The following is a 17,934-nucleotide window of genomic DNA, read 5'->3' on the forward strand; positions in this document are numbered from 1 at the left end:
TTACAGGATCAGTTTTTCATCTTAGGATCCTTTTGGCAAAATGAATAGAATGAACATAAAAAGTATGCTTTCACCAAGCTATTGAAACCATACATTGACTTTAACAACAAACTGCACACCTCTGGCAGTTTACTGTTCCATCTCCTAGAGGTGTCATCCAGTGTGTTGAGGAAAGAAAATTAAGCCCTCGGGGGTGGGAATGAAATCAAGATTTAGCAATGAATGGAAGTTGAGGGGTATGTTCTGTCTTGGGGAGAAAGCCAGTTTTGATAGTATTTGCCTTGATTTCATTCATTCATTCAGTTTTGATCTGCAATGTTCAAAACAGCTTACAATAATAATCAATTTATGTGTGTGTGTAAGGAATATAAATAATTTTCCATGCCTCTTTGTTAAAACAGAATGATAGAAAGTAAGCAGGAAAGATATAGAGTATCATAATAATTTAAAGTTCAGAAAAATGGATCGTTCTTTGTGTTGATGAAGTTCTCACTATGAAGTTTTCCCATCAGAGAAAATAAGAAGCTTCTGTGTCTTTCAGTTGATTCCTGTGTCCTAAAATGCAGGGCACGGAGAAGAAGCTGGCAGATGTTTTCCCTGATTACAAATCTCAGTGAAAATAAGCTGCAGCAAGAGGTCCTATTCTGCTTGAGAGCCTCGTCATTTGTAGCTTCCTTGGGATAATAATTCAGTTATGGAAAGGATGACACAACCTAGCAAACGTGGCTGGATTTTTTACAATATCCCTTTTCCTTCTCCTTCAGATGGCACATATGACTGATACAGACAGGTCCTCAGATCCTACAGGTGAAGAGATCTCCAAAGAGAACTGCCAGAGCCCAACTCTTGGAGGTGGTATTTTGAAGTACAGGAGCCGATCTCAAGGTATAGTTACTCTTTTTCATTGGATGAAGAAATGTAGAAAGATTTGGAAGACTGTTGAGATTAGGTTTACCAGCATATCTCCTTAAGAGTTCAGAGGAAGAAGAAAGGAAAAGTAGCAATGGGAAATACCTCTGCTGAAGTTCTTAAAAGCTTCTGGTAATTAGAGCTAGATCATACTGAGATAGGTGTATCATTTTGTTTCCTGTAAAGAGCAACTTCCTCTACTTTATCTTTGAGGCTAGATTTTAAAGTTAAAGTAAAGCTGGACCGAAATAGTTACTTTTGTCCTAGTTACTACTGTGGTTTGTCCTTGCCTAGCCATGTTTCCATCTCCTTTAGTTATTTGAGGTATTATGGTCTCTGGATTTGTAATTTTTTACCAGTTCAGAAGAAGTATCTCAAATAAGGTCTTAATAAAATGATTATAATGAGAAGGATCAAAGCCTTTAAAAAGATGAAACACAAAGATAGTTATGGCAGCAGTGTAAAATGAGCCATCAGGAAAACAGACCTTGCTGGGGATGGAATAACCAATCAATGTTGGCAGAGCTTAAAGACTGCATCAGGTGAACCTCTTCAAAGCAGATGTTCAACAATCTTAGGACTGTGATTAAGAAAGTCTCTGATCTTCACACCATCCTCCGGTTGTTAGGGGGATTTAGAATTGGATTATTAGGTGCTGATTGAAGTGTGCAGGATGGAAAGTGTAGGAGAAAGTAATTCATAAAGTTTCTCACTGTCCATCCTTTTGGGGCCTTAAAAGTATGAACCTGCATTTGATTGGTTTGGATGCATAAACTATTTTTCGTTTTTTACCTGGAACTCAGATACAAAATAAGAGTTCTGCTTTTTTAAATTGGCCAACCGCATTATTTCTTTGTGATTAAATAAGTATTTTGATATAAAGCGTGACCTGTCATTTCCTTAATAAATTACCCCTACCCACATATCCACATGCATGCATGTGCACACACACAAAGATAAAATGTATTATAGTTGTTTAGACATTTTAAGAAATGCATCCATCCATCATTTCTCAATGGACATACAAAATTCCATTAGAACTGACAATCTTAAAAGAGGCTTTGATGTATGTATAATAAATCGTATCTCTGGGTTATTCTTTAGGGGCAGCAACTCGCTTAGAATCTGTGGGAGAAGATGATGAGTTGACAGTAGAAAATGGAGATGTGAATTATGAAATACCAATGAAATATTCCCGGGGAGGCAGAAAACATTCCTTACCACAGCATTTGGACACAGGAACCAGACAGGTGAGGAAGAGAAAAAACATATGGCTTCATTTGAGATATTACAGCCGAATAATTCTTATTTTAGCTATTGGGCTTCGTGGAGGGAGCAAAAATTAAAAAAACATAATCATGAATCAAAAAGGAAATGGTGTGATGCATATGCAAGGAAGGCTATCATGGTGCCTTATTTGTATATAGTAGAAAGTTTATTTCATTTGAATGAAAAAATACCTTGATTGCAGAAAATGTTAGAAGGTGCTACCTTATGTACTCTGGTCCTTATTTTGGTTTATTTTCTACTCTGCTTTCTTTGGTCCTTCTATATTGGTTTATTTAAGCACTTAACATGTAAAACAAGTAACTATTTACTAACCGGAAATCATGGTTAGGCAGCCTGTAACTGAGATAGATGCATTTTCGTTCCTTTGCAATTATGATGATTGTTTTATTTCTGTAGGAATACCACATTGTTAAGAAATCCACCCGTTCGTTGAGTGCAGCTCAGGTTGAATATCCCTGGCGACTTACCCAGCCATCTATTATTTCCAATATTGTTCTGATGAAGGGGCAGGGCAAGGTAAGAATAGTTTAGAAAGGACTTTAAAATGTGTGTGTCTATGTAGGAAGTCTGGGAATGTAAGCCAAGACCTCTTCTGGGGACCCAGGTTGGATAGGGCTGTTCTAAAACCTATTACAGCAAAATAAATGCTATTCCAGAATTGAGAACCACATAATAGTTGGTATGGTGTAGGATAAAAAAGTGATATCCACAATTCTTGAGAATATGCGATTACTGATGATAGAACATTTTTGGGTCTGTGTAAGTGTTGTTCAACCCATTTAGGATTCTTTTACATTGCAGGGCCCACTTTGTGATTAGAAATTAAGGAGCCTCAGTAGTACAAAATGCCTCACATCTGTTTTGTCTGGTTGGCCAGACGCGACCATTCCTGGATAGGGATCATTTGACCAAGGTGGCTCACGCTGTGTAGCTGCCTTGTTCGATTACTGGGAATGTTATACATGGGCTAACTTTGAAGAAGTGTCAGAAACTTCAGTGCAGAATTTGGCTGCCAGCATTTTATCAGATTCCGTGGAGTTTGCCTACATCACTGTAATTTTAATTGGACCTGTTGCCTATTCATTTCAGGTCTCCTTTCAAGGTGCTGACATTTATCTTTAAAGCAGCTCTTCCCCTAGCACCTGCCCACATCTTAAGATATTTTGCCAAGGCTGCATTTCAAACTCTTAGATGAAATAATACAGCATGCAGATACATTTGTTTGTTCTAGAACGCAGCATTGCTCTGAGATAGTATATTCTCCCTTCCTTTTAAAAAAAATTTTCTTACTCTTTAAGACAAAGATGAATAAACCAGATCCAGAGTCTGGGGATGCAAAAGCACTGCTGAATAATGACAGTTAGGTCTTGTCTTTGTCACTTGCCCATCTTTTTACTAGACAAAGTCAAAGGAACAGACACGTCCAGCAGTATTCCAGATAGGACATGGATAATTGTGCCTCGAAGTTTTAAGCATGAATGCTGATTCAAACAAGACACCTTAAAGGCTACTGTTTTTTTTTTTTTTTACTTTGAGATTAGGTTAAAAAATAAGAAGCAGTGAACTATTTCAGAGCCATGCTTTTATGTAGTTTAAGTTTACTTGATCAGATGCTTGTTGTTTGTGATTTGGGAATTTATTGGGTATGTATTTCTCTCCCTCTGCTCTGATTTGTACTTATGCCACAGGGTCTTGGATTCAGCATCGTCGGGGGACAAGATTCTGCCCGGGGTCGTATGGGCATTTTTGTAAAGACAATATTTCCAAATGGGGCTGCGGCTGCTGATGGCAGGTTGAAGGAAGGTATGTTTGCAAAGGACAGATTTCTGTTAGCCTAGGACCCTGCCTAACCCCACCATTTTCCAAGCCCATATTTACCTATCTACCTATTTACCTGCATGCAAGTGGGAGAAAAGAAACTCATGGCCAAGCTGTGTAGTGAGTTGGCAGAACCTGGTCATCAAGGTGCTACTCCTTCCATTCTTGCCAGGAGCAAAAGAAGGAGCAGTGATGAATGGAAGCTGCTTTGTTTGGAGCCATGCCTTCCTTTGTTCCAGATACTTCCTTCCAGTATTTCAGATGTTTCAGAGGAGAGAATCCGAAATACTGCTGTTTTTATGCAATATAAATCAGAATTTTTCTTGCCAACGGAGAGTGGGGGATAGCTCTTTGCATAATTTGTGTAATGTAATGGGATTGCCTTGCAACAAACCACAATCAGAAGCCATAGCTTGTGCTATACCACATTTGGTGAGGAACAAGTCTTTGCCCAAAGTCTAGATAGGAGTGGGAACCTTAACTCAGCCTCCCATTCCCACCCTTAAATCATTCTGAATCCTGAAATTGGATGAGACTTCATCCAACAAAATTCAGCTGTTTTGCTTGCGGCCCATGTATTGTGGCTTGTCCATCCCTGCACATTCTCTTTTCGTTACCGTTAATGGAGAAAAATGACTGCTAAGCATTTTTCCTTGTTAGGCTTCCAAAGTTCCAAACATTTTTCCAAATGTACAAAATCAACTAAACTACAAAAATGCTTCCAATTTTGAATGTTCTAACAAAAATTCCAGGTCAAAGTAACACTTGTGGCACTTTTTCAATTTAATAGATTTGAGCATAAACAGAGATAAAATATCTTGTACTATAATAATATGAGAACAACTAGAATTCCTTCTACTTCTAAAAACAGCATTTCATCCCATCTAAATGCTGATAATGGATTTTGTTTTCGGTTTCCAGGAGATGAACTTCTAGAAGTTAATGGAGAATCATTACAAGGGCTGACCCACCAGGAGGCTATACAGACATTCAAGGTAGGTAACAGAATTGCAGACTAGACTGCCCAAGGGGTTTAGTAAGACTGCAAAACCTATAGTCCACTCATAATGCAAACATATCTGCCACGTGGTCAGTATAGCATTCCCTATATCCAATTTCCCTAGATTGGTGTCCTTCAGAACTCTCAAAGTTCAGAACCAGCCTGATCTTGTTGGCTGGGAAAAAATGAAAGTCATAGTACAACACCTCTGGATGGCATCCAGTTGGGGAAAGCTGTTGTATGTATTCACTTCTTTTTTATATTGTTCTATCTTAAAAACAAATTGCCATGTGACTGAGTGATGGGGAAAGTTGGGTTCAGAAAGGTCGTTTCTCCAGCATCTTTTTGGAGTTGGTCTCTTCGGGTCCTGAACAAAGCAATATCAATGCAAGGGAAAATAATTTGCTTTGGCATCTACATGTTTCTATGAGCATAGTGCATATCTTAGGCGTGAGTAAAGGAATATGTTCATAATATAGTATACACATAGGCAACAGGACTTCTAGATCAAATTGTACAGAATGACCCCATATAATGATCAGCTCCCAAAAGACTATCCTTTTTATTCAAGAGAAGATGTGCCACTTAATGATTCCAGGCAAGCTCCAAGTTCTAGATGTGTGATTCATGTCTTAGTTTTTGAGCTGAAGGAAAAGCAGTGATACCGTAAACCTAACAATCTTGTTGCTTCTCTAGCAACTCAAAAAAGGTGTGGTGACTCTCACAGTACGAACCAGACTCCGCAGCCCGAGCCTTACACCATGCCCGACCCCTACATTACTGAGCCGATCCAGTTCCCCAAGCTCCAATGCCAGCGGAGGAGCCTCACTCCCCAATGGTGAAGATGGAGATACTTCTTCTTCTAGTCGTAAAGGACCTGGACCAAAGGACAGAATCGTCATGGAAGTGACTCTAAATAAAGGTTGGAGGAAATGTGACTGTTACTACTCTGGCGAAAATAACCATGGCCTGAAGTGTTGTGGCAAGTCAGAGAAACCTCCTAAGCAAGATCTTAGAAGGGGGAAAATAGAAACAATAATAAGGTTTTAATAAATGTTGGACTGTAACTCCTGTAAATCTGAGCTGGGGGTGGTTAGTGATAAAAAATTTTGTTTAACATGTCTAGAAGGAACCAAGATGGGAAAAAATGCTTTGGGAGTACGGGAAACTGTCTACAAGAGCAAGTTGGTTTTGCTGAAATTCCAATGAAATTTTTTATTCCTGTTTGTGGATGGGAAATTTCCAACATTATATGTTTTAAAAAAAATCATGTACTGTCTCCTGGCTGCCCCATGCAAAACATTAAAATAGTCATATACAAGCTGATAATATGACAAAAACTCCGCATGAGTAGACTTAGCACACCACTGGAAGTATTTGTCTAACCACACTGAGAATGAAGCACATGGGATTTCTTCCTGTTGGATAGGATAGACGCCAATTCAAGAAATATTGTGACACCAGGAGGAACTGTGGTAGCCAGTTCATTCAGTATGCAATTATTTCTAACTCTGAAGGTCCTTTGCAAGACCTGTGATAGCTTTCCTGAGATGGGAACCCTAAAAATGTAAAATCTCCTTCAAGTTGAACTGGACCCTTTGTGATTTTATGGATGTATCCATGCAGTTGTCTTGGCAGTGTTATGAATGTGGCTTGCCTTTGCCTCTTGCAGTGTTTTTTCAATTTCCCTGGGATTTCTTGATGGCTCTCATCCAAGGGTTAACCAGGTCCAACCCAGTTTAGTTTTTTGAAATCAGCTAGTCATGGAATAAATTGCCACTGAAGTTGAAACAAGCTTCCCCATCATTACAGTTTAAAAGGAGGCTCAGAGCATATTTATTTAAAAAGGCACAGATGTCCTCAAGTTTTCCTGGCAGTGTTCCAGGAGTGGTTTGCTTTCTGGGATTTGGGTTTTATTTATTTATTTATTTTACTTCCCAGCCTAGCCCAGAAAAGATGAACCATGGCTGAAGCCATATTTATTTTCCTAGGGGTTTTGATGGTTTTTATTTTAACTGGGTGTTTTTATTTCTGCTTGTAAATCTGGAGTCATTAGGGGAATGGGGGGAGGCATATAAATTTTAAAATTTTGATAAATAAAAAGCACCAGGGATATAATGGGGAGTTGGAGGATGGGGACAGGAAAGACATCCTCTTACAGCTACTTTCCTGGATCAGCTGGATTTCAACCCTCTTCCACCACTGGAAGCCCTAAAGGCCAATATTTTCTTCATTTTTCATTACAAATAAGCTCAAAGTGGATCATGATGGGGTAACTGAGAGAGGCAAAAAAGGAGCCTCCCTGTCTCCACTGAAATGAGGTGCCTGCTCCTTAAAATCACTTCAGAATGGCTTCCATATCCTTTTCAGATTTAAAAGAATTTAATGTATTTATCTCGGTTTGCTATCTTATCATTGTTTTTCAACCTGTTCCCTTCTTCTTTTCCCCTCTGAGTTCTTCCCATGGGTTCCACTGTCCTTTCAAGTCTTTCAAACTGTATTAACCAAATTGTTATATTTTATTAACATTGTGACTGGAAGAGGGGAAGGTGCTCTGATTAAAAACAACAGAAAGAACAAATCAGACTAATCAACAAGTGTTGAGTAGAAAAACAGGTTAAATCTGGTTTAAATTTATAATACATATCCATATAATCCTAGCCAGCTTTTGCAAAGAATTTTCACTGGAAGAATTTACAGTTTGACCCTGGAAAGATATTTCATCATTATTTCAAGTCCGAGAATAAGAATAGTACATTTCATATAGGGAATAAACAAGCGAAGTGTTTGTAATGGCTTCTTTTATTACATTTAGCCTTTGGGCATAACTACATTTGGGGTGGGCTGACAACAGGAATCACCACAAAATCAAATGTTTTTTGTGAATTTGTTTCACTTCCCATCAGCTTCCATCAAGCTGTCTTGATTTGAGGGATGAGTGAGATGAGGGGGAGGAGGCAAAGCCAAATGAAGAAATACAGCAACAGAGAGGAACATAGTCTTCTCAGTGCTTGAAGTCATTCTTCAAAGCCTTTGTGGAAGGAAAGAACCTCTCTTGATCCAGGAGTGCAGTGGGTGACCAAGATCTGGTTCAAAGGCTCTTAGTGGCCAATTCAAGATCTATGCATGCTATGGAAGTCCCGTCTTTCAGATACTTTTATAGGTTCCTACAAAGAACAATTCTCAAGAAGTACTTTTATCCCTTGTGGCTATTCCAGTGAACAATGTGTTAAACTACTCTCAACTTTGTTTTCATTTCATCACAGAACCTGGGGTTGGCCTGGGCATTGGGGCTTGCTGCCTCACCTTGGAGAACAGCCTTCCAGGTATATATATTCACAGCTTGGCTCCAGGATCCGTTGCTAAGATGGATGGAAGGTTAAGGTTAGTCCTGAACTGTTTTTTAAAGGTTTTCTCCCACCATATCATTCATTCATTCAATTTAGAGGTCACCCAGCTCCACAAGACTCTGGGTAGCTTATGACGTGAAAAGCAGAGAACAGTAGAACAGCGGGAACAAAGGTCCTGTGTGTCCAGAAGAAAGAAGATACTTAATTAGATAAAGTTCTATCTGTACCTGCACTGTTGTTTTCAGTGCAATGGGCATGCCCATTCATTGTAAGGGCAATTGGGGCACTTGACACACCTTGGATTTCTCCCCCCTCTCCCCCCACTGCCTCACCTGCACTGCCATGGCACCAATGGCAGATACTAGAGCAATAGCCAGTAGGGTAGAACTTCCATAGCAATTTTTCTGGGTGAAAGCCCCCACCCCTCCTGCTTCTGCTGAACATAGGATTAATAGGTAGGGTACCTCCTCCTATGCCTTGGAGCACAACATGATCTAGAGGCTTCTCCAAACCTATTTGCTGCCACTTTCTCTTTTCAACCCTTATCTGGCAGGGTGTAGAGACTAAGGAAGATGATCTTGAGGAGATATGCAAGAACCGGTACCTAGGAAAAGGGGCTGAAACGTATTTTAAGTTCAGAACTACAAGGTAACATTTGGAAGCAGCTCCAGCAGATGCCTCTCTGATTCACTGAACTATAAGAAGGAGGAGGAGATACAGCACAATTAGACTTGCAAGATTCTGTTATTAGAGTCAGTCTCAATAAAAGTAGCTGTAGCCTTCCTGTGGAGTTGATTTCCTGGTCTGGTCTACCTTGTGGGGCTGACACAATGGTAGGAAGAACTTGCAGTGAGATTCCTATTATGTTCAAAACGCCGCAGCAAATCCAGACCATATTTCTGAACCCTTAAGAAATGCGCTTCCTATAGTTTGTGGCAGTCCAAGACGCTGTATGCTTGGCCGTAACTATGGTCATGGCAGTTCTGGATGTCTCTAGGCACTTCATACTTTTGTCTTTTTGTTTCTTTTTGTGTCATATTAAGACACAATACAGCAACAACTTGTCGCTGGGAGCTGGGTGGCACATAAATTTAATAAATTATTATTACAGATAGTCCTCGCTTAACAACGCTAACTGGGACCAGAAACTCTGTTGTAAAACCACATGACTGTGCCACTTAGCAATAGCAGTTCTGGCAGTCCCAGTTGCTGTCATTAAGCAAGGACCATGTGGGTCATTAAGCAAGGACTTCACATGACTGCAGCTTGTGACTTCCTGCCAGCTTCCCCATTGACTTTGCTTGTGGGAAGTCGGCAGGGAAAGTTGTAAATCATGATCATGTGACCACGGGATGCTGTGCCGGCTGTAAGCATGAGGACCAGTTGTAACTACCATTTGTTCAGCACCGTCATAAGTTCAAACAGTCACTGAATAAGTGATTGTTAAATGAGGACCACCTGTATTATTAACTTGGGAGGGACATTGGGTGCTACATCCAAAGTTTTATAGACCTCTTTCTGGCCTTGGGGCCACAGTTTCTGCACCCTTAAGTTAAACATCACAGTCCTACAAAATAAACAGGCTACTTAACTGCTGAACGATTTTAGACCAGATATACATCACTTCTGTGAGTCCTGGAAAACTCAGGTCAGATTCATTTATTTTATTTTTTGGATAGATAGATAATATCAGAATCTTTAGAACCTGAGTTTTGGCAGCTATGGAAAAAGTTTTAGTGATCATCTAAGGTAGTGGTCCTGAACCTGAATGTTTCCAGATGTCTGTATAATGCAAAACTATAAAGAGGTAAAGAAACTGATTTTAATATTTTACAGACTGTTCCCTTAAAACATATTGATGCTGCTGGGATTTCTAGTCCTTGTATCAAGGAGGAAATGGACATGGCTTCTCCTCATTTCTTTTCTCTTGGTAAATCTCCAAGATGGATCTCTGAGCTTAGAATCTTAAGCATCAATAAACTCACTGAAGGAAAAAAGGAGAACCCAAATTATTGATACAGTTTGTTGTTATTAAACTCACTTCCAGGCTTTCATCAGAAGAAACACTGAGATGCCTTACTATAATAATAATTGAATTAAAAAGTGACCATAAGAGACTACAATGGAAATATCAAAAACCCAGCAACAAAAATGCAAATCATCAATTGTACAACCCCAAACCCCTTTTGAAAGGACTACAGTGATGGAATCCCAAAGGAGCATTTGCATAGTTACGGTGCCATAACTATTCCCACCAACTTGAGTTGGGATGATGGTGTTTGGAAGGAATAGGAAGCAGGTTTCATGTTAAACTGAAGGCTTGGATATTCATTTGTGTTTTATTAAATTACATCTATATCCAGTTTTCTTCAACAATCTCAAGGCATTTTACTCTCATAGCCTTCCTGTGAGAAGGTAGGCAGAGAAGTAGCGATTGGACTAGGCTTCTATAGTAAACTTTATGGCTGATTGAGATATGAATCTGACTATTTGCAATCCTTGGTCAACATTCAATATTATCCCTAATTAATGACTTAATGTTTTTAGTCCATATTTCTTCATCTGTATTTCCCATATGAATGGAATACAGATTGGAGTGGAAATACCGTCCTATGTTTTTATGATACAGTTTGGAGGTTGTACCAAAATACATTAAAAAATTACAGATTTTACTATATAATATGTGTAGAACATTCATTTAAATAATTACAAAAACAGGTTGGGAGGAAATAAAAAGTGATAATATATGGAACTGCCACAGTCAGAATATAGTTTGATCTATCCATACTGGTCTCATGCTAAATTGCAAAGAAAACGTCTGTGTGTGTGTTTGGGAAATGCCTGCTTAAAATTGTAGAGCTGCAGACTAATCAAGATCAGCTGTTTTGTGCTACATGACCTTTACTACTTTAGATTAAAGCAGCATTTTCTAAACTTGGTTGTAACATGTGTTCTTCTCCGTATAAAAATCCTAATGATCCCTTGCATTAGTTGCAACATGGATGTGGTAGGTTGGCCCCTATGGCTCCTTTGAGCAGAGGACCCTAAGCTTCCCCCCCCACCCCCAAATCTCTACTGCAGTTTCCCACACTCCTGAGGAGATGCTACTCAGTATGCTCCTACCATCTACTTTAATGTGGGGGAGGGGGGGAGTAGAATCTAGTTCTTTCCTGGCTTACTCACAAGGAGGAAAGTGGCAAATGTTTTCTGCCTCTCTTAGTAATGTAGCCAAGCAGGAAGAGTGCACTAAAGGTAGAATGCTTTGGAAATGAAGATGAGATAGATAGATAGATAGATAGATAGATAGATAGATAGATAGATAGATAGATAGATAGATAGATAGATAGAGGAGCTAAACAGAGTTGAGGAGCTAAACAGAGTCAAAAGAGAACTAAAAGAGAAAGCGAAGCAAAGAAGAACAGAACATCTAATTTGGATGAGGGAGCTGGTTGTTCCCTTAGCCAGGATCACACAGACACAACTCCAGATCCCAACAGCTCAGATCAGCCTATGAAGCAAAGTTATTCACAAGTATTGTGAAGTTGTAAACAAGTATTTATTCACAAGTTTTTGCATTTTCACAGCTCCAATGATTCCTAGCTAGTTATGCAAGTTTGAGGGTTCCAACCCAGATCTCAAAGGATTGGGGCTTGCCCCATGCTGAGAAGAGCCCACCTGAAAGGGGATTCTCCTGCTCCTGATTGGATCTTCAGAGCTTGGTTTCTTTTTCCTCCAGGCTCTTATGTTCAAGAGGTTAAACTGGGGTTTATAGTTAATTTGTAACTGTCTTCTTTGTGTACAATTTGTCTACATATTGTAAAAATTTGTCTACATATTGTAATAATTTGTCTACAAATTATAGTTAATTTGGAATTGTTTGTTTTGTGATGAGGTGTCTCTCTCTTCCCTGCATCCTGCCTGCACAGTAACACCATTAAAGTAGATGTCCTCCTTTCTTTAGCCGTGGTGATCAGATCCTGGAAGCAGATTCGGTCAGTTTGCGTCATGCAGCACTGAGTGAAGCTTATGCCATCTTGAGTGAATGTGGTCCAGGCCCAGTTAGCCTTATTGTTAGCCGTCATCCTAACCCAAAGGTATGGCACAGAGTGGAATGTATTGAGTTCTTTCTGCAGCTTTTTCCCCGTACAATGGTTTTACATGGAAAAAAGTGTATTAGTACAGAAGGACGCCTATGCATCTTTAGCTGAATTCTTCACAGTTCCAGTTCACAGGCTAGTTTCTGAGCAAGGGGCTTGATGACCCCAGTTTAAAAAATGGCAGTGTTGGTGTTACAGATTCGGGCAGGACTCCCCAATCTGGAATACGCCTGAATGGATCAACTCCATTGACACCCCGCTAGTATGGCCAAAACCCACAATGACTGGAGTTGTGATAACTGACATTCAAGACATCTAGAAAAACTGGGTTACCATATTTTAATTTGTTCCTCACAATCTAGAAATAAAAGTATTCGTTTTTTTCAGGCCCTAAGCAGACTGATCACTGTAAAATCTCAAGGAGTAACCACTCTGTTTTATACTTTTTACCATTTTTGCACTTCTTTGTTGGGTAAATAGTCTACACCACTTATTTTATGATTTAGTCTGGGCCCGTAGGGCAGAAGCAAGCAACCTATATGTCCTCCATATGCCTCGGACTAAAACTTCCACAGTCCATTGCTATTGACCAGGCTGGTGAGAGTTTATGAAAACAGATGTTTAAAACAGCTGGAGGACACCAGTTGTCTATCCCGTGTTAGGATATAGCAAAGGGCCTTTTCTATATTTGCGTTTCTTGTTTATGTTGGGGGGAAAAAAGCAAAAACAAGCAGAGGTAGTTATTTCTTGTGTATAATTTATGTTTATCTTCTTATATAAAGTCTGACTCATAAGTTTTCTCTGTGTCAAAGGTCATAGATTCTGCAGGCTGGTTCACACAAAAAGCCATAATGTATTTGAGGTTTTCACAAAATAATGTATGAACCTGCCTATCATGATTATTTACTGATTTGCTGATATTCATGTTCATTTTATGTTCTTTTTCTAAAGATTCCAGAAAACATCTGTGGTTTGTTCAGGTTCAGCAAAACTTGGTTTTAAAAAAATCTGGTTTAGCATTATGTGTGAATTCAGTTGTAAAGCATCTAGTTTGTCTATTTACTCAGTATAAGGGGGGGGAAAAACCCATTCTCCACCCCTCTATTATTTATATGGCTCATTCTTTTCAAGGATTTGTATTCTTTGATATCCTAGAGTAGAAGATGAAGGTGCTTTGTTTCTACAGAAGATCATAGGAAAAATAGGTCTTGTCCTGTGCTTAGATATAAGCACATATAAAAAACCTACAACTAAATACTAAGATCACACATTGGTTAGGGGGTGGGTGGGCTCTTTTTCCTACCTATAAAGAAATTTTCAAAGGAAATTAATGTCAGGTTGATTTCCAAAGTATATTCTGCTAGTAAGTAAAGATTTGAATGTTTTAGATTGTCCATTTTTTTAGAGATTACTTTCACTATTTTGCACTTACTTATTGTTCTAGTTTGTATATATAAAATTCTATCTCTTCGTTGTAAATCTCTATAAATTTGGGATGTTGTTCTTACCCTTTAAGTCACTTTCTATTTAGTTCTACAGACAGTTTCACGGATACAAACTACCCTCCTTTAAATATACATATTTTTATAGCTAATCTACATTCCATCAGATAGAATGTTTTGGTTCCTGAATTACCTGGTTTTCTTTTTTAAGTATTCCCAAAACCAGTGCCACAGAATATATTTTTCTTTCTTCTTTGTGTTTTGAGTGAATGTGACTCTGAAAGCTGATTTAAACTACTAAGTTTGCTTTGGAATGTATACAGTTCCTTTCAGTTAAAGGAGTGTGCCTGGCGTTTTGAGTTACGCTGGGTCAAACAAAAAGGATTGGTTTTACGTATACAACCCTTTCCTTTGCAGTTGCCACCTTTAAATCCAAATGCCGCTGGTGGTTTCTTGGAGGCTAAAGTAACCCACACCCATTTTCTTAAATAGCTGGGCAAGGAAAAGGAAACTCCAGTCACGAAGTTTCTTTGCAGATCAATTCAATTAGAACCATAGAATTGGGATTCCGGGAGTTGAAGTCCACACATCTTAAAGTTCCCAAGGTTGAGAAACGCTGCATTAGATTATCTTGGACAGTGGACCATCCAGACTCCATCTGAAGACTTCCAGCAAAGGAGAACTCACCACTTCACGGGCCAGCCTATTCTATTGACAGCTCATAGGACCAGAAAATTCCTCCTGACATATACCCTGAACTTCTTTCCTTATAATTTTAACCCATTGGTTTTGGTCCTGCCCTCTGGGGAAACCGACACCAAATCCATTCTTTCTTCCCTGTGAAAACTTTCAGATATTTGAAGACTAGAGGGGTGGGGGGCAAATGATGAAAGCAGTATTGCACCATTGTGATGCAAGCTCCTCCCTTTTTGTACATGCATTGTGATGTCATATTCACATAGAGCAAAACATCAGATCCTGTGATTCCATGTGTTGAAGACTGCTATTGTATCTGCCCTCAATCATCTTTTCTGTGGGTTATATACTCCCAGATTCTTTAGCTGTTGTTCATAGTCTTTCTTTTTTAAGAATACATGAATTCTATTTGTTTTACAAAATTCCATATTATGCAAATGTGCTTATGCTCATCTAGTGGGAATTTACTTCCTTTCCTTCCCCCTCAAGACCCCAGATCTAGGGAGGGAGAGGGCAAAGGGGCTGCAGGAGGAAGATCCATCAGCAGCATATGTTTCAGTGGCAACCTTTGGGCATCTGGGAGACACATAAAAGAAAAATCAGACCCGTGATGGTTTCTGGGAGATTGTTGGAGGAGTTGCATGGAGTGATATTTTAATGTTGGGGGAGATAAGGCTAAATAAGTGCATTATATCTAGGAGAGGTTCAACACGCTATATTTAAATTTGTACACATAAAAAGATGTAAATACTGTACTGCTAAAACTTGGAGTTTTGCTGCAACCTCAGCGGTGGAAATTTAGAAAACGGCAGAGGGGTGAAAGGACTTAATTGGAACCACAGATCGTCCATCGCTACTCTTGTGGATGCCATAATTAGATCCAACCCTCTGAAAATGTAGAAAATAACAACAAAGGCCATTGATTAATTTGATTATGTGCCATCAAGTTGGTGTCTACTCTTAACAACCACATAGAGACGTTCTTTAGGTCTACCAGTGGTACATCCATCGCCGCTGTAATTGAAAAACAAAGCCCATACAATTAAAACATCAAATGTGTAAATGGTTTACAAAACGAATTGTTCTCAGAGCTGCTATGCATTTGAAGGAGCCCAAGCCAAGACGTTCTTTGGTGGATTCCATTTTTGTCATCTAGTTCAGAGGGGGTTTTTTGGCTCCTGATGCCACTCCATGTGGTGCTAGATGGACCCCTTTTAATTTGCTGCATGGCCACAAAGAAAACCTAGATCAGGGCACTGAAAAAACAAAAAAAAGTGGCTGAAATCAGCCTTTTGGTTACTGCTTGGATTGACAGGTCAGAAAAAAGACTCGAGAACAGTGACAGCCTGGCAGATGCCTAAAAATGCCAAGTATCTCAAACAATCTTTTTGTTATCTGATATTTAGATATCTGAATAAAGATAACATAGCTTTATGTTATTTTGCAATTCATCTACTTCCTTTAAGATCTGATAAAGCCACTTACTTACTGAGATATTGGATAATAGACTTTTGTGTATGTGCCTTTTGAGTCAGTGTTGACTCCTGATGATTGCCTTGACAAATCCCTGCAGTTTTCTTAGCAAGATTTCAGAAGTGATTTGCCATTGCCTCCTTCCTAGGGCTCTGAGAGAGTGACTGGCCCAAGGTCAGTCAGCTGGCTTTGTGCCCAAGGTGGGACAAGAACTCATGATCTCCCGGCTTCTAGCTTGGCACCTTATCCACTACACCAAATTAGCTCTCTTATATCAATGATATACAGTGGTACCTCGGTTCACGAACGCTTCTGTTCACGAACAATTCAGTTCACGAACAGCTCCGGTTGCAAAATTTTGCCTCCATTCGCGAACGCCGGATCGGGTGACGAACAGGATCCACGGCCATTTTCCCTGCCGTGACACGTGGTCGCGGCTTCCTGTAGGGAGGGGGACTCTCCCTCCAAGCAATAACCGCCTCCCCAACCGCCTTCCTGTCCTCCACGCCAGAAGTCGCGTCGAGCAAGGTTAGTGTTCTCTCCCTTCATACTGTATTTTGTTTCATATTTTTGCAGTTTTAAAAAAATATATATATGGTTCAGAACGGATTAACCGTAATTACATTGAACCTTATGGGGAAATTTGATTCGGGTCACGACCAATTTGGGTTGCGACCAGAGTCGCGGAACGAATTAAGTTCGTGAACCGAGGTACCACTGTAATTATTGTTATATATAATCACACAATTGTTGTAGAGGCCAATTATTGATTAATTACCTTGTATTTCTGTAACAATTGTACTGTTCACACGAGAAGGATCTGTGAAAATTTTATATATCCAGGTTCGTCTGCAAGGTGGGGTCAAAAAAGTCAAGAGGGCAGGTGCGATCATGTGATCAAAGCTCTGCCTGTTTTTTATGGGCCTCGTACATGGTCACCATCTTGACTTTTGGAACCACACCCTTTACCAGCGTCCCTGAATGCGATCTTCCCTGGAGCGTTTGGCTGGCTTCTATTAGTAGTCTCATAGGATCCTGAACAAAATGAACATTTGTAACTGTGATGGAATGGAATTATGAAGGCCAAGCTCAGGGAGATAAACATTTTCTTAGCTCACCAGAACCACGTGGGAGGAACAAGAGGATGAGACTGGCACCTCCCTGAGGAATTCACACTGTTGTGGCTGGAGGACTTTGGGAACTGGGGTTTTAGTCTGGGAAGATTCTTGCTAGAGGTTGTAGCTAATAAACATAGCTGGACTGAATTGGCATTGTCTCTTGGAGTTCCTTGGGCTAGGCCTGACAATAACAGTCCTGTGTTCTTTTACAAAATGTAGTCATGGGAGGCTTTACTTCAAAATCACACACACACACACACACACTATAACTATATATATATATATAATCTGTGTTACACAGCCTACATCAGCATCTTCAAGATTTCTGCTGTCCATATAAAAACAACGCACGTGAACTTTCAGGGGCTGTGTTTTGTTGTTTACTGCATACAGCTTAGGATCCTTTTTTTCAATTTAATAATAGGTTTCTGAACAGGAGATGGATGAAGCCATAACGCGAACCACCCACAGAGAAAACAGGGACGTCTCTTCTCCTCATACCTCAGGTATTCATCTATTTCTAAAACTGCATCAGATCTGACTCTTTATTTACAGTACAGATACATTCTTAGAAAGTTTGTTCTGTGCATATTTTGTGCAAAGGAATGTTACATTCTATTTCTAGAATTAATTAGACAAATAAATGGGTATTTGCTGGGGGAACAAAGAAAGCAAGGTGGTGACCACAACTGCATAATCAGAGCTGTTCCTTTTTTACTTCACATACACACACACACACCC

General features: G+C 39.6%; 1 protein-coding gene across 3 annotated transcripts in view; it reads left to right on the plus strand.

The window, feature by feature from the left end:
• The window catches only part of PDZD2 (PDZ domain containing 2), a 184,586-nt gene that overhangs the window by 129,562 nt on the left and 37,090 nt on the right, over positions 1 to 17,934 (plus strand). For all 3 annotated transcript variants that reach the window (XM_088152773.1, XM_088152775.1, XM_088152776.1), the window contains exons 6-14: positions 765 to 885; positions 2,014 to 2,159; positions 2,596 to 2,715; positions 3,888 to 4,002; positions 4,939 to 5,012; positions 5,714 to 5,939; positions 8,284 to 8,401; positions 12,329 to 12,461; positions 17,618 to 17,699. In XM_088152773.1, the coding sequence (XP_088008899.1) occupies positions 765 to 885; positions 2,014 to 2,159; positions 2,596 to 2,715; positions 3,888 to 4,002; positions 4,939 to 5,012; positions 5,714 to 5,939; positions 8,284 to 8,401; positions 12,329 to 12,461; positions 17,618 to 17,699 (1,135 nt within the window). The remainder of the gene's footprint in view (positions 1 to 764; positions 886 to 2,013; positions 2,160 to 2,595; positions 2,716 to 3,887; positions 4,003 to 4,938; positions 5,013 to 5,713; positions 5,940 to 8,283; positions 8,402 to 12,328; positions 12,462 to 17,617; positions 17,700 to 17,934) is intronic.

This window comes from Python bivittatus, unplaced genomic scaffold, assembly GCF_059951505.1.
Source record: "Python bivittatus isolate LINGU-HERP-01145 unplaced genomic scaffold, Pbiv_v1 ctg000570_np1212, whole genome shotgun sequence".
NCBI classification, from domain to species: domain Eukaryota; kingdom Metazoa; phylum Chordata; class Lepidosauria; order Squamata; family Pythonidae; genus Python; species Python bivittatus.